The following is a 15,967-nucleotide window of genomic DNA, read 5'->3' on the forward strand; positions in this document are numbered from 1 at the left end:
AAAAAATTATTTAAAATTCTTTATGATCTTGATGCAATCTTTTCTGTTTCATGTACATAACTATCAGGCCAGTCTTTTGTGGACTGAAAGGCATGACTTTATTTACGGCATAAATAGGTTACCAGGCCGAGGTTGAACAATTAACCTCCAATAGAACTATATTGCTCAATGGAGAATGAATGGAATATGTCATTGTGCACTCCTATTCTTTCCAAAGGTGGAAAATAACATCATCAGAGCAGTGTGTACAAACTAAGACTAATTGGTGGTCATACTTGAAGTAACAGAAACTCAGAGCAAACTATTTAAAACAGCAAAGTGTTTTTAATTGGAAACTGCCCTCCATATACCCTTTTCAGAATGATTTCTTGCAGACTTGGACAAGGAATAGCAACTTTGGATGAAAGTCGGTCTTTTTCTTGGTCGATTTTTCAGTATGAGATGATATGCTTATACCATGAGCGTTCTTTCAGCTGAGACCTTAAACCAAGGCCCTATCTGTTCAGGTAAAATTATCCCAGGACACTATTCAAAGAAGAGCAGAGAGGTTTTCCAGTGCCTTGCCAATATATATCTGTGGACCAGCATCAAATAAACAGATTAGCCTGCTCATATCTCATTGTTGTTTGTGGCACCTTGCTGTGTGTAAGTTGGTTGTCGCTTTTGTCTACATGACAACAGTAACTATATTTCAAAAGTACAGCATTGGCTGTGAAATACTTTGGATGTCCTAAAGATGCAAAAGGTGGTATATAAATGCAACTTTGTTCTTTAAAATAGTAAACAAGCAAGCTGAGAAGTTAAACGCCATTGGGGGGAAAATTGGGATGCTTTGCGCCTCCCGTTCGCGCCCCAGGCTTGGCGCCGCTAATGCCTCCCGCAAAATTCAGCAGGAGGTTAGCTGCGGCGGTAGCCGGTAATGCCGTATCCAGTGCCCCGCTCGTGCTCTGGCTGCAAACTTCGCTCGTACCCCCTGACCTACCGCCGGACGCTATGTCCAACAGGGTCAGGGTGCCGTGTTTGCGGCCGCGGTGACGATAATTAAAGGGCAGGTGCCGGGCGGCCATTTTTTTTGTCACCTGCCAGCACCTGCCCTCTTTTGCCTCCTGCGGGGGGCTGGCCACGATCGGTCAGCCCGGCACTCCTCTTGAGTGCCGGGCTCTTTTGCCAACACCCTGCTCCTCGGTGGTCCAGCAGGGCCACTGTGCACGCAGTGCTAGGCCCCTCCCCTTTAACCAGGGGAGGGAGGCATGCAATACCGCACGTAGCACCGCGATATTGAATGGTAGCGGCCTAAGAGGGAGGGGGAGTGCTTCCGGTAGCGCCCTGCCTCCTGTTTGGGCGCTACCATTCAATTTCCGGTGCGGGGATGCTAACTTTCGGGGCGCTAAAAGTAGCGCCCTGGCGAAGTTAGCGCCCCAAAGGGGGCGCGACCCAATTTTTCCCCCATTATATCTTGTGGGATGTCAATGTGCATGTACCTTTTAAAATTAATTGGAAAACAAGAAAAGCAAATAATTGGGTGAATTTGGCAGAATATCTCCTGTGCACTAGGTGTACCTCATCATAAACCTATTTATAGAGAATCAACTTAACATTTTGCTGCACTTGGATGAGGTTTCCTGTGTGCAATTTTGTATATTTGGTACTTTAACCTTCTTTGTGTTCTGTTATCAAGATCCAATTCATTTGGTTCAGGCAAGACCAGCTCCTTTAATTACATCACCAACTCCTTGTGTGTGCCAAAATACAGACACCTACTTTCAATCACCTGGATTTCTTGGGTCAGCTCTTCAGTATGTGCAAGTAAGTTAAACTGAGAGCCATTTTTATTTGTGTACAAATTTTATCTCTGTTTTAAACACTTAGGCCTAGAAATTCAGTGGGCTGCGCCACCAGTTAGCGCCCAAAGAGGGCACTCAGTGGCTTTAGCGCCACTGGCCATGCCTCCCGCGATATTTAGCGGGGCGCTAATGGCGGCGTTAGCTTGTAGCGCTGCGCCGCCACCGATGACGTCATTGGTGTGCGCAGCGCCCCGATCGCGATATTTGGTCGCGCCCGCCTCTGTAACGCTGGTCGCAAATCGCGACCGGCTCACAGGGCCTACCTCTGGCGGTAGTGGCGCAAATTAAGGTGGAGGTGCGGGCGGCCATTTTTTCCGGTGGCCGCCTGCCAGCACCTCCTCGTGCCGCCCTCCCCGGCCTCCTGATCCACCCCCTGGGCAGTGCTGGCTGTGTCCCAAAAGCCCGGCACTTCTCCTCGGTGTCGGGCTCTTTTGCTGGCACTCGCGATCAGTGATCGTGCTGGTGCAGGCCCCTCCCCCTTAAGAAGGGGAGGAAGGTCTGCAGTACAGCAGCGTGCCGTGCCACAGCATGTGGCGCTGTGGCACGTAGCGCGGCGATATTCAGTTTGCGCGCCCCAAGCGGGACGCGGGGAGCCTCGAGCAGCGCCCCGAGTCCCTCTTGGGGCACTCCCACTGAATATCGGGAGGGCGCAAGCGGCTCTGGCCGGAGCGCAAATTCCGCCGCCCAGGCGAGCTTGGCGCCCCAAACGCGGTGCCACTGAATTTTTAGCCCTTACTGCTTTAGATAAGTCTTGATTTTTGGCAAAGTATATTTTTAAGGGAAGAATTTCAGCTATGTGCTGTTGACTGGGAGGGATGGAAAATTCAGGATAGACTTTGTCCCACAATAATGCTGTCTGATGTTTTATGATTGGGTTGCACTGGTAATTCAGGAGCATTATAAATAGGGCAAATTGTACCCATTGTTGACCTGCAGATTCAACCTATTGTTCAAGAAAGGGTGTAAGGACAATCCTAGTAACTACAGGCCGGTCAGTTTAACATCAGTGGTGGGTAAAGTTTTAGAAACAATAATCAAGGAAAAAATTAACGGGCATTTGGAGAGGTTTAAGCCAATTAAGGAGAGCCAACACGGATTTGTAAAAAGCAGATCGTGTTTGACTAATTGAATTTTTTGATGAAGTAACAGGGAGCATTGATGAAGGGAATGCAATGGATGTTGTCTACATGGATTTTAGGAAGGCGTTTGACAAAGTACCACATAGAAGGCTGGTTAACAAAATTGAGGTTCATGGAATAGGTGGGTCAGTGGCAGCTTGGATAAGGAATTGGCTTAAGGACAGAAAACAGCGAGTTGTGGTAAATGGCTGTTTTTCAGACTGGAGGATGGTAGACAGTGGTGTTCCCCAAGGGTCAGTGCTGGGGCCACTGCTTTTTGAGATATATATAAATGACCTGGATATTGGAATACAGAGTAGAATGTCTAAATTTGCTGATGACACCAAACTTGGGGGTGTGGCAAACAGTGAGGATGATACCAATTGACTGCAGCAGGACATAGAAAGGCTAGCAGAATATGCAGTCAAGTGGCAGATGGAATTTAAATGAGAAGTATGAGGTGATGCATTTTGGCAGAAGGAACAGGGAGAGGCAATATACACTTAATGGCACAGTTTTGAAGAGTGCAGGGACAGAGGGACCTGAGCGTTAATGTGCATAGTTCCCTGAAGGTGGCAGGACATATTGAGAGTGTGGTTGGCAAAGCATATGGGATCTTGGGCTTCATAAAGAGAGGTATTGAGTACAAAAGTAGAGAAGTTATGCTGAACCTTTATAAAGCGTTGGTTAAGCCGCAACTGGAGTATTGTGTCCAGTTCTGGTCACCGCACTTTAGGAAGGATGTGAAGGCCCTCGAGAGGGAGCAAAGGAGATGTACCAGAATGGTTCCAGGGATGGGGGAATCTTAGCTACAAGGACAGGTTGGAGAAGCTGGATTTGTTTTCATTAGAGCAAAGGAGGTTGAGGGGTGATATGATAAGAGGTGTACAAGATTATGATGGGTTTGGATAGGCTAGACGGGGAAAGTTCCCACTAGTTGATGGTACAAGGACTAGGGGACACAGATTTAAGGTTTTGGGCAAGAGATACAGGGGGGATGTGAGGAAAAACTTTTTTACGCAGCAAGTGGTGAGGACCTGGAACTCGCTGCCGACGGAAGTGGTGGAAGCGGAGACACTCAAATGTTTTCAAGGGGAGACTGGATAGGCACTTGAGGGAAATAAACTTGCAGGGCTACGGGGATAGAGTGGGGGAATGGGACTGACTAGATTACAGAGAGCCGGCACGGTCTTGATGGGCCGAATGGCCTCCTTCTGTGCTATTATGACCATGACTATCCTAATGCAACATCAATATTTGAGTAGGTTATTAACAGTAACTTGTGTTTTTAAAGTCCAGGGTAAGTTTGAGCAACTAAATTATAGGGACAAATATTTGTTGGTTTTGTGTAGTCTTGGAGTAATAATGAATGTACTTCACCCCATATCAAGGTAGAATTATACACAACTTTTAAGTTGTTTGGGGCCATTAATTTAGGTGAAGGCATTTATTCCAGAAAAAATTACTTTCAATATTAATAGTGATGAAACTCCATTCTAACTCATTTGATTAAAATATTACTTGAATTTCTGTAATTGATCATGCCAAATCATTTCACAAAATTAATTACATTTTTGGAAGTGTATTGACTTGTGTAAGCAAATGTCAGCTATTCTACACCAATGGTGTCCTGCAAACAGCAGTGAGACAAGTATTTCTTGAGGTTTGAACAGATCACAACTGGAAACCTGCCCTCCAGAATATCCAAGCTCGATTTTGTTTTGCTGCAGAGAACTTAGAAAGCAGGTATTTTATGGGGATCACTCCCAGGTATAGGAGTTTAATAAAGCTGCTATGGAATGTATGTTTTTTTTGTTTCTCCGTTCCCCTCAATGTAAAACCTAAATCTGGCTTTGAATAACAACAACTTGTATTTATATAGCACCTTTAACGTGGTAAAATGTCCCAAGGCGCTGCACAGGAGTATTTTAAGGCACAAAATTTGACACCAATCCACATAAGGCTAAATTAGGGCAAGTGACCAAAAGCTTGGTCAAAGAGGTAGTTTTTAAGGAGCGTCTTAAAGGAGGAAAGAGTGGTAGTGAGGCAGACAGATTTAGGCGGGGAATTCCAGAGCTTGGGGCCTAGGCAACAGAAGGCACAGCCACCAAAGGTTAAGCGATTATAATCAGGGATCCTCGAGGGCAGAATTGGAGGAGCTCAGATATTGCGGGGTTGGTGGGGGGGGTGGGGTGGTTGTGGGGCTGAAGGAGATTAGAGATAGGAAGGGGGTGAGGCCATGGAGAGATTTGAAAACAATGATGAGAATTTTGAAATCGAGGCGCTGCTTAACCGGGAGCCAAGGGAAGTCAGCGAGCACAGGGGTGATGGGCGAACAGGACTTGGTGCAAGTTAGGACACAGGCAGCCGAGTTTTGGATGACCTCAAGTTTACGTAGGGTGGAATGTGGGAGGCCAGCCAGGAGTGTGTTGGAATAGTCAAGTCTAGAGGTAAGAAAGGCATGGATGAGGGTTTCAGCAGTGGATGAGCTGAGGCAAGGGCGGAGACGGGCGATGTTACGGAGGTGGAAGTATCCGGTCTTTGTTATGCTACGGATATGTGGTCGGAAGCTCATTTCAGGGTCAAATATGATACCAAGGTTGCAAACAGTGTGGTTCAGTCTCCGACAGATGTTAGGGAGAGGGATGGAGTCAGTGGCTGGGGAACGGAGTTTGTGGCGGGGACCGAAAACAATGACTTCGGTTTTCCCAATATTTAATTGGAGAAAATGTTTGCTCATCCAGAACTGTATGTCGGATAAGCAGTCTGACAATTTAGACACAGTGGAGGGGTCGAGAGAAGAAGTAGTGAGGTAGAGTTGGGTGTCGTCCGCTTACATGTGGAAACTGACGCTGTGTTTTCGGATGATGTCGCCCCAACATGTAGATGAGAAATAGGAGGGGGCCAAGGATAGATCCTTGGACACCAGAGGTAACGATGTGGGAGCGGGAAGAGAAGCCATTGCAGGTGATTCTCTGGTTACGATTAGATAGATAAGAATGGAACCAGGCGAGTGCAGTCCCACCCAGCTGGACAACGGTGGAGAGGCGTTGAAGGATGGAGTGGTTAACCGTGTCAAAGGCTGCAGACAGGTCGAGAAGAACAAGGAGGGATAGTTTACCTTTGTCACAGTCACAAAGGATTTCATTTGATAAATTGATAGTGTTTACTGACTTTTGTAGAGATCAGTGAACTTCATGCATTGGTGGTAGACTCATTGTACTTTTGGCATGAAGTTAGGTTGGTCGTGTTGGTGAGAAATGTTGGCCAGGACACCAGAAACACTCACTGCTCCTTTTCAAATAGTGCCATGGGATCTTTTTATGTCTACCTCTACAGGAAGATGGGGGTCTCAGTTTCACATCTCACTGAAAGACGATGGGTGGGACTGCACTCGCCTAGTTCCATTCTTATCTATCTAATCTTGCTCGCTGGGACAGGACTCGCCAAGGAAAGTTGGAACTAATTGGCCCTGTGGGGTCATAGCATGCAAGGTTTCTATAGAGACTATCTGCAAGGAAACTAAATTGGAGCAATCTGCACGTGGTTTTAAACTATTACCTTCTCCTGTCTGATCGAGATGACTGAACACTTCACTGCTACAAGTTGATATGACTTCTTGTCATGTAGGATTTTTTTTGACAATTTTCCACAAACAACGTGGCAAAATAATTAATTTTGATGCTTTTTTTTTTAAAGTAATCTGTATTCTTACGAGTTTAACAAAAAAGCACACCGATTTTAATATGCAAAATGGAAGTTCTTCCCAGAAACCAAGTAATAACTGTAATCGGAAAACACGAATTAAAACGCACAACCTCAGAGGGAATAGGGACAAGCAGATCGGAGGGTTAAATGCGTGGCTGAGTGGTGTGGAAGGAAGGGGTTTCAATTCATGGGGCACTGGCACCAGTGCTGGGGAAAGAGGGAGCTGTTCTGTTGGGACAGGTTCCACTTAAACTGGGCTGGGACCAGTGTCTTGGTGAATTGAATAACTAGGGCTTTAAACAAAAAAGGTGGGGTGGGCGGTCAGGTGAGTGGAAATTTATAAATCTAAAGAGAAAAGTCAAGGCAATGGAATGGTGTAATGATTTGGGTAAAGATAAGCAGAGTGTAACGGTAATAGTGCATCATCGAATAAGGTGAAAGCAGGGAATAATGGTAAAAAGTTCAAATTGAAGGCTCTATCTGAATGCACGAAGCATTCGTAACAAGGGATCTACAAGAAATGAAACCAGCCTAAATATAAATGAAACAGGGAAGGAGAGCATAGGAAAGACTAAACTAAGGGAGTACATAGATAGCCAGGGAATAAATAGAGTTATAGAACAGAGTGTAAAAAGATGGTTAAAAATAAAGTGAGAGGAACTGCTATTAAAAATGAGTTGAAGTGTCTGTACGACAATGCACACAGTGTCCATAATAAAACCGGGGAACTGGAGGCAATAATATGTTGAGGGACCAGTTATAGCAGTGATTACTGAGACATGGTTACAGAAAAATCAGGACTGAGTTAAATGTTGCAAGGTACAGCATATTTAGAAAGAAAGAGAGGGGGAAAAGGGGAGGTGGAGTAGCTGTAGTTATTAGAGATAATGTCATGGCAGTAGAAAAAAGTGACATGGGTATCAGTAAGAAGAAATAGAATCCATGTGGATAGAGATAAAGGCTCAATCACACTAATGGGGGCAGTCTACAGATCACCTAATAGTGGAAGGGAGGTGGAGGAAGAATATGCAAACAAATTGGGGAAATGAGTAAAAACATAGAATAATAATCATGGGGGATTTCAACTACCCTGAAATTAATTGGCCAGAAGAGGTAGGCAAAGGGGATAAGGAAATGGAGTTCCTACAAAGTGCACAGGACTCCTTTCTAACCCGGTATGTAAGAAGCTCGACAAGGGAGGATTCGCAACTGGACCTAGTAATTGGGGAATGAAGCGGAGCAGATAAGAGGTAAAACTAGGGGAACATCTAAGTAATAGTGACCATAATCTAATACCATTTAAGATAATAATTGAGAAAGACATAAGTTTGACCAAGACCAGGGTAATAGATTGGAGAAAAGCCGATTTTGAGCGACCGAGAATAGAACTTTGGAAAATAAAATGGGCAACTATTGGCAAACAATGATGCACAAAAAAACATAAGAACTAGAAGCAGGAGTAGGCCATACTGTCCCTCGAGCCTGCTCTGCCATTCAATAAGATCATGGCTGACCTTTGACCTCAACTCCCCTTTCCTGCCCTATCCCTTGATTCCTCGAGTCCAAAAATCTGTCTATCTCAGCCTTGAATATACTCAACGACTGAGCATCTACAGCACTTTGGGGCAGAGAATTCCAAAGATTCACAACCCTCTGAGTTGAAGAAATTCCTCCTCATCTCAGTCTTAAATGGCCGGCCCCTTATTCTGAGACTATGCCCCTTAGTTCTAGACGCTCCAGCTAGGGGAAACAATCTCTCAGCATCTACCCTGTCAATCCCTCCTCAGAATCTTGTATGTTTCAATGAGATCACCTCTCATTCTTCTAAACTCCAGAGAGTATAGGCTCAATCTCTCATAGGACAATCCTCTCCAGGGATCAATCTAGTGAACCTTTGTTGCACCGCCTCTAAGGCAAGTATATCCTTCCTTAAATGAGGAAACCAAAAACTGCACAGTACTCCAGGTGTGGTCTCACCAGAGCCCTGTACAATTGTAGTAAGACTTCCTTACTCTTGTACTCCAACCCCCTTGCAATAAAGGCTAACATGCCATTTGCCTTCCTAATTGCTTGCTGTACCTGCATGCTAACTCTGTTTCTTGTACTAGGACACCCAAATCTCTGATGTCGAACAGCAATGGGAAACGTTTAAAATGGTGTTCAGCTGAGCCCAGGAAAGATTTATTCTGCTAAAAAAAAACAAGAATATGCTAAACACTAATGAGACACCATGGATAAATAAAGACATAAGGGAAAAATTGAGAGTAAGGAAAGAGGCATAGACTAAATACATGGACAGCAGGGGAGAGCATGACAAGGGAAAATACGAAGAGATTAGGAGAGAAGTCAAAAAAACAATTAGGAAGGCAAAGTGGAACTGAAATTAAATTATCAAGGAACATAAAACAAAATATTGTACAGGCAGATAAATAAGAGGGATTGTCTGGATGGGAATAGGGGGCTACCAAAGGATGGTCAGGATAAAATCACAGGCAGCGATAGTGAAATTGCAGAAATATTTAAAAAAATTACTTTGCTTCAGTATTTAGCAGGGAGACAGATCAGGTGGACATGACATCGGAAGATGAGATTAGAAATGATATAACCGCATTTAAAATAGAGGAGAAATATTAAATAAACTAATCAAACTTGGAGGATAAAACCCCTGGTCTGGACGGATTACATCCATGCATTTTAAAAGAATCTAGGGAAGAGATAGCAGAGGCACTATTTATTGCATGTATTTAATAATTCATTAGAAAAAGGTGTAGTGCCAGCGGACTGGCTGATAGCTAACAAAATACCTATATTTAAGAAGGGAGATAGAACATGTCCAGGGAATTATAGACCAGTCAGCTTGACATTGGTGGTGGGAAAAATAATGGAATCCCTACTAAAGGGAAAAACTAGAAGAACATATAGAAACCAAAAATATAGTAATGAATAGTCAGCATGGATTTCAAAAGGGAAAGTCTAGCTTGACCAACCTCATTGAATTTTTTGAAGAGGTAACAGAGAGCAGACAAAGGTAATGCAGTAGTTGTAATTTATCTAGATTTCCAAAAGGCCTTCGATAAGGTACCACATAATAGACCAATGAATAAGGTCAGAGAATTCGGTCAGGGGACAAGTAGCAGAATGGATAGCTAGCTGGCTTCAAGACCGAAAGCAGAGAGTAGGGGTAAAGGGTAGCTTTTCACAGTGGCAGAAGGTGGAATGTGGGGTCCCATAAGAATCAGTGTTGGGAGCAATGTTGCTCACAATTTATATTAACGATTTAGACTTTGGAATCAAAAACACTTTCTAAAATTGCGGACGACACCAAATTGGGTGGGGGGGCTGCGGATAGCCAATACTGAGGAGGACTGCAACAAATTAAAAGAAGACATTACTAAACTTGCAATATATGGGTATATAATTGGCAAATGATTGTCAATGCAGATAAATGTGAGATATTAACATTAAAATGAGGAGGTCACATTACTTGGAAAATAAGAATCTACATGGGGTAGAAGAGCAAAGGGATCTGGGAGTACAAATACACAAATCACTAAGTAGTGATGCAAGTTAATAAGGCCATAAAAAAAAAAAGCAAACCAAGCATTAGGGTTTATTTCTAGAGGGATAGAATTGAAAAGTATAGAAGTTGTATCAAACCTTGGTTAGACCACACTTTGTGTACAATTCTGGTCGCCATATTATAAAAAGGATACATCGAGGCACTGGAGAGGGTGCAAAAAAGATTTACAGGGATGATACCAGAAATGCAAGGTTACACCTAACTGGAAAGTATGAACAGGCTTGGGGCAGGATTTTCATTCAGGAGTTGGGTTGGAGGCGGGACTACAACTTTCGGGGTTGTAGTCCCGCCTCCATCGAGATGCGGCCAATCCACGCAATTTTAACTTGATTGACCTTGTTGAGCCCGCCCAGTGGGCTCAGCAGGCCAATTAAGGGCCACCCGGCAACAGGTGATGTCACAGACTGAAATTTCATCTGTCAAGAGGTTTTGACAGATGAAATATCAGTGCTTGAAAGCTGTTTGAAGCTGTCAAACACTGACAGTCTTCTAACCTGAGTCCTTCTCCACTGACTCAGTTAGAAATCTCTCCTGTACAGTAAGCTGAAGGCTGTCACTTTGGTCAGTTCGCAGCCGTTCTGCTTTCTGTGCCGGTGAGATGAGGGACTCCCGGAACCTAAAGGAAGGAAGGCTGAAAAGGTCATTTAAACTTCTTTAATCCCTTTAGACACACCAAACACACTTACCTTTGCACTCATGCACACATCACTCACCTGAACACCGACATCTCGACCCCTCCAAGTCCTTCAACCCGACAGCCCACCTCTAACTTGGCGTGGTTTGGAGCCGTCTGGAATCCCGCACTTCAACCTTAAAAATAGGGATTAGGCTAAAAACTGCCTGTTAACAGGCAGTTAATTGGCACAAATCCCTTCCTGCCTTGGGTAGGCGGGTCCCAGTGCGGGGCGGGTACCCGTCTCCTTTGAAACTGGCATGGAGGCAGGTTTGGGTGCGGGATGGGGTCAGGACCCCTGATTTCGGGATTTTAACCCCCCACACGCCTCCAATCCCGACTCCACAGCCCAATGAAAATCCTGCCCTTGGTCTCTTTTCTCTCAAAGAGAAGGCTGAGGGTGACCTAATAGAAAGGTTTTGATGGAGTAGATACAGAGAGAGTGTTTCCACTTGTGGATAAGAGCAAAACTAGAGGCCATCAATACAAGATAATCAAGAAATCCAATGGGGAATTCAGAAGAAACTTCTTTACCCAGAGAGTGGTGAGAATGTGGAATTCGCTACCACAGTCTGTGGTTGAAGCGAATAGTATAGATGCTTTTAAGGGGAGGCTAGATAAGCATATGAGGGTGAAGGGAATAGAGGGTTATGCTGATAGTTAGATGAGGAAAGACAGGAGGAGGCTCGAATGGAGCATAAATGCCAGCAAGGACTGGTTGGGCCAAATGACCTGTTTCTGTGCTGTATATCCTATTTAATCCTCATCCGCTGTCTTGGAAAAGCTTTTGATCTCAGGATATGAAGACAGAGATAAGACACCTTTGGAGTGTGCAAAAGACACTGATACTGGTTTTGGTCACAAGGGACCTCTATTGTCCCCAGGTCCTCCTATCATACAGATATTGGGCAATGTGAGTTACCTCCCATAAAAGTAAGGTGCTCAGAACACTTGATTGACACCATTTTACCCGAGCAGAAAGGATCTTGTCCTCAGTCTTCAAATCCACCTCCATTTTTTTGTACCATTTATTATGTGCGTGTAGAAGTTGAAAATCCCCTCAGTGCTATTCTTTGAGTGTCGTACAATTTTCCTGGAAGTAACAATTTTATTTACTGTCGTCTTAAAGCAACTATTGCTTTTTTTTTGCCTTACCCGCCCTCAGCATATAGTTTTATTCATTCTTTGAAGGTCGGCCTTCACATAAGGGGTTGACCAGGAGTAAACTTTATTTCTTCTGTGATTTAGAACTATGCCTTACTGTGACATTTTGGCCTAGAAATTGGGTATAGCCTCGCTTGAGGCGTTAGAACTGGCGGAGCGCTAAGTTTATAGCCAGACGAAAGTTATCGCTGCCTGGCGAGATATTGGGTTGCATCGCCCCCAAAGGGGATTGAGGCGCTAATTCAGCCGTTGCACGGTGCTCTTAAGGCGCAAAAGTTCAGGCGCTACTCAATATCGACGCGGACGGGCGCAGCGCAGGTGATCTCAATTACGGGAAACCACGAGACCTCCAGGCGCCGGCCGGCTCTTAAAGGGGTGGGTCAGTCAGCTTGAGCTTCAACACCCAACTCCCTGTAGGCCTCAGATTCGGCGCTCGCCCTTGTCTGGCGGTACAAACTTGTTCAGCATGGAGAAGGTTAGACAGAGAGCAGAGCGCTTCAGCACTGAGGCTCTGGACCACTTGGTGGCTGCAGTTGAACACCGTCGAGAGGTCCTGTATCCGGATAATGGCAAGAGGCCGAATCAGAAGGCTTACCGACGATCTTGCAGGGAGGTTGCTGTGAGGGTCAACTCCAGCAGCATGGCGACCAGGACCCCTGTTCAGTGCAGGAAGAAATTCAACGACCTCACACGGATCGTTAGGGTGAGTGATGGTTTAGCAATCTTCTGATTCCCTCCATCTGCAGCTGACTTCGGGCACCCTGCTGCAATGATGCCCCAATGGCCATCTGTCAGCATGCACCCATGGCCCTTTCTGGGCACACGCATGGACAGATGTCTCAAGGCCTCATGTAAGGGCTCTTGCACCATGGGGGGCGTGCGATGATCTCTCAAGGCATCATGTTACAGAACTTCCCCTTCTTTCCCCTGCAGTCCAAGCTGGCGATGATCCGGAAGGAGCAGCGTCGAACCGGTGGCGGACCTCCACAAGTGGTCACTCTCACGGATCTGGAGGAGAGAGTGCACCAGATACTTGGAGGACGTCTGTCTGGTCCTGTGACCACTGCATCTGCAGACCCCATTACCGACAGCGAGGGTAAGACTCACCTTTTTCACCTGTTGCCTTCCACTTGGTCCCCCTGCCAGCATGCATCCTCAGTGTGCAGCCATGTCAGAGCCTTGCTGCAATCTGGCATGCCTTTCAGCAAAGCTGTCCTTTTGCTAAAGCCACTCTTCCACCTCCCACTTTCAGATGAAGCAGCACCAACTCGGGCTCAACGCGCTGAAGCTGCCAGTGCCAGTGCCACCGGAGGTGAGGACCAGGAGGAATCCGGACCAGCCGTTGCAGAATCCGGGGAGCTGACACATCTACAGACTGGGGATAGTAGTCCCCTGGAGGGGAGGGGGGGGGGGGGCTCTGAGGATGAACCAGTTGCCGGACCAAGCGGCATGCAGCAATGCACGGGGGATAGGCAAGTTCGGCCACCGTCTCCCCGGAGGGCAAGGCAGGTCGTGATGACTGCTGCACAGAGTGCAGATGAGGTGCGTCGCCTGGCTGAGATGAGCAAACAGGCCCGGGTCAGACACACGGAGCTGATGGCTGCAGTCGAGAAGATGCCTGAGTCAATAGATTCATTGGCTAAGAGTATGTTGGACTTCGGGGCAACAATGGAGAGGACTCTCCAGGGCTTTGGGGCAACAATGGACAGGACTCTGCAGGTGTTCGGGGCAACTATGGAGAGGACTGTCCACGGCTTTGAGTCGGCTATGGAAAGGACTGTTCAGGGCTTCGGACAATCCCTGGAAAGGTCTGTGCAGGGCTTGTCCGAGGCAGTGGAGCGGTTGGCACCTGGCTTGTCCGAAGCAATGGGAAGAACTGTCCAGGCCTTCTCCGAAGCACTGGCACCTGGCACACAGGTCCTCGCTGTTGCCACGCAGTCACTTGCTGGGCTCCTCCACAGCCAGATTGACGCAACGCAATCTCTCACTGTAGCCACCCTCTCTGCATCAGTTAGGATCACCCTGGGCCCTTCCAGTCCCATACAAGGCCAGCAATCAGTGGAGCATGCGATTGTGGCGGATGAGCCGAGCCGCTCCCCTCAATAGCCAGTGTGTCGTCCGACCATGGTGCAGGTGTCCTCTCTCGGCAGGAGACCACTGCACATGCCAACGCTGGGACGCCTGCATTGCAGCTGCCACCACCTGCAGGCCACACTGCTTCCAGCCATGGTCACATCAAGCATCCTGCGTCCGCACCCTCCAAGCCCAGAGGTCGGCCAGGCCGTCCCTCAGGGGCTTCTGCGCTTCCAGACAGTCAGCAGGCGTCCCCCAGCCTTGAGCCCGCCACTGGGGTCCAATTACGTAGGAGCAGCAGGGAGGGAAGGGGCCGGGCGCGAAAGAGAAGTCGTTCTCCCTCAAGGGGCCAGTTGTAGAGGGAGGTGCTGAGACGTTTGTTTGTCCAAATTCAAGGACACCCTCACCTGTTGTTATATTTGCAGAAGGTTTGTTGAGTTTTGCGGCTTTGCCGAACAGTTCAGTTATTTTGAAAGTTAAGGTTTCTGTTGACATTACGTTGTTTAGCTGTAATGAAAGACTTTTGTGCCAATAAACAGAAGTTTCAATGTGGCATGGTGCATGTGACTAGTTTCAGTGATGCTGGCATTCAGAGGCCCTCAAACATCCAAAGTGCGCATGAGTTAAGATTCTCATCATTCCGCCACAGGGGTCTCGACACGAGTCCAGATGAGCCTCTGACGTATGGCCCTTCCACTTTCAGCAGCCTTCCATCTTCCTCCTCCTCCTCCGCCTGCTCTTCCTCCTCCTCCTCCTCCTCCTCCGCCTGCTCATACTCCTCCTCCGCCTGCTCTTCCTCCTCCTCATACTCCTACTCCTCCTCATACTCCTCCTCCTCCGCCTGCTCTGCTGGTCGTTGAGGGACAGCTGGAATTGGCTGGGTGCGTCGATTCGCCAAGTTGTGGAGCATGCAGACGACGACGATGTGTGCCACTTGCTGCGGCGAGTACTGCAGGGATCCCCCCGAATGTTCCAGACATTGGAAACGCTTTTTGACATCAATAGTGTGCTGTTTACTGTGCCTGGTCGCCTGATTAGCTCTTCTGCTGGAGTGTCTGCCACACGGAGTGTTGTCATCAGCCATGGCCAGAGAGGATAGCCCTTGTCCCCAGTAAGCCAGCCTCCTCTTCGAGGCAGCCCCTCAAAAAGGTCACAAACTGAGGTCAACCGCAGGATAAAGGCATCGTGGCTGCACCCTGGGAAATGTGCGGTGACTGCCATGATGATTTGGCGGTGGTCACAGACCAGCTGCATGTTGAGGGAGTGCAACCCCTTGCGGAAGTCCTAAGGATGATGGCATGGCGCCCTCAAAGCCACGTGTGTGCTGTCAGTCGACCCCTGCACCATGGGGAAGTCCGCAATAGAAGCGACACCCTGCGCGCCCTCCGCCTGCTTGTGCAGGGTCCGAGGGAAGGTCATGATTTGACGCCTTCGCCTATAAAGGGCTTCTGTAACTTGCCGGATGCAACAGTGGACTGCAACCTGAGCGACAGTCGCAATGTCCCCAATGGCTGACTGAAAGGATCCGTTGGCATAAAAATGGAGGCCATCAGTCAGTTTAGCCATCACGGACAGAGAGGTTCTGCAGCGTTCACGTAGCTGCAGATCCTGACCAAACAGGTGGCACAGATCAGTAACAATGTCCCTCCAGAATCGGAGCCTTCCCAAACACTGCTCCTCCGACATGTCAAGGCTTGTCACCTGCTGCCTAAAGACCCTCGCAGCTTCCCGTCGGATTGGCCGACCTCCATTGCCCCTCCTCCTCCTGGCCAATCTCGGCCCCCTCTCCCGCCGTCTCTCTGCCCCT

The 15,967-nt window shown here is 47.3% G+C and overlaps 1 protein-coding gene across 3 annotated transcripts in view; it reads left to right on the top strand.

The window, feature by feature from the left end:
• Positions 1-15,967, top strand: part of dazl (deleted in azoospermia-like) — a 147,911-nt gene that overhangs the window by 75,746 nt on the left and 56,198 nt on the right. For all 3 annotated transcript variants that reach the window (XM_085988023.1, XM_085988022.1, XM_085988024.1), the window contains exon 6: positions 1,679-1,806. In XM_085988023.1, the coding sequence (XP_085844149.1) occupies positions 1,679-1,806 (128 nt within the window). The remainder of the gene's footprint in view (positions 1-1,678; positions 1,807-15,967) is intronic.

The sequence above is a fragment of the Somniosus microcephalus genome, chromosome 5 (assembly GCF_052327205.1).
Source record: "Somniosus microcephalus isolate GS21.2 chromosome 5, FLI_Smic_1.0, whole genome shotgun sequence".
Lineage (NCBI taxonomy): Eukaryota > Metazoa > Chordata > Chondrichthyes > Squaliformes > Somniosidae > Somniosus > Somniosus microcephalus.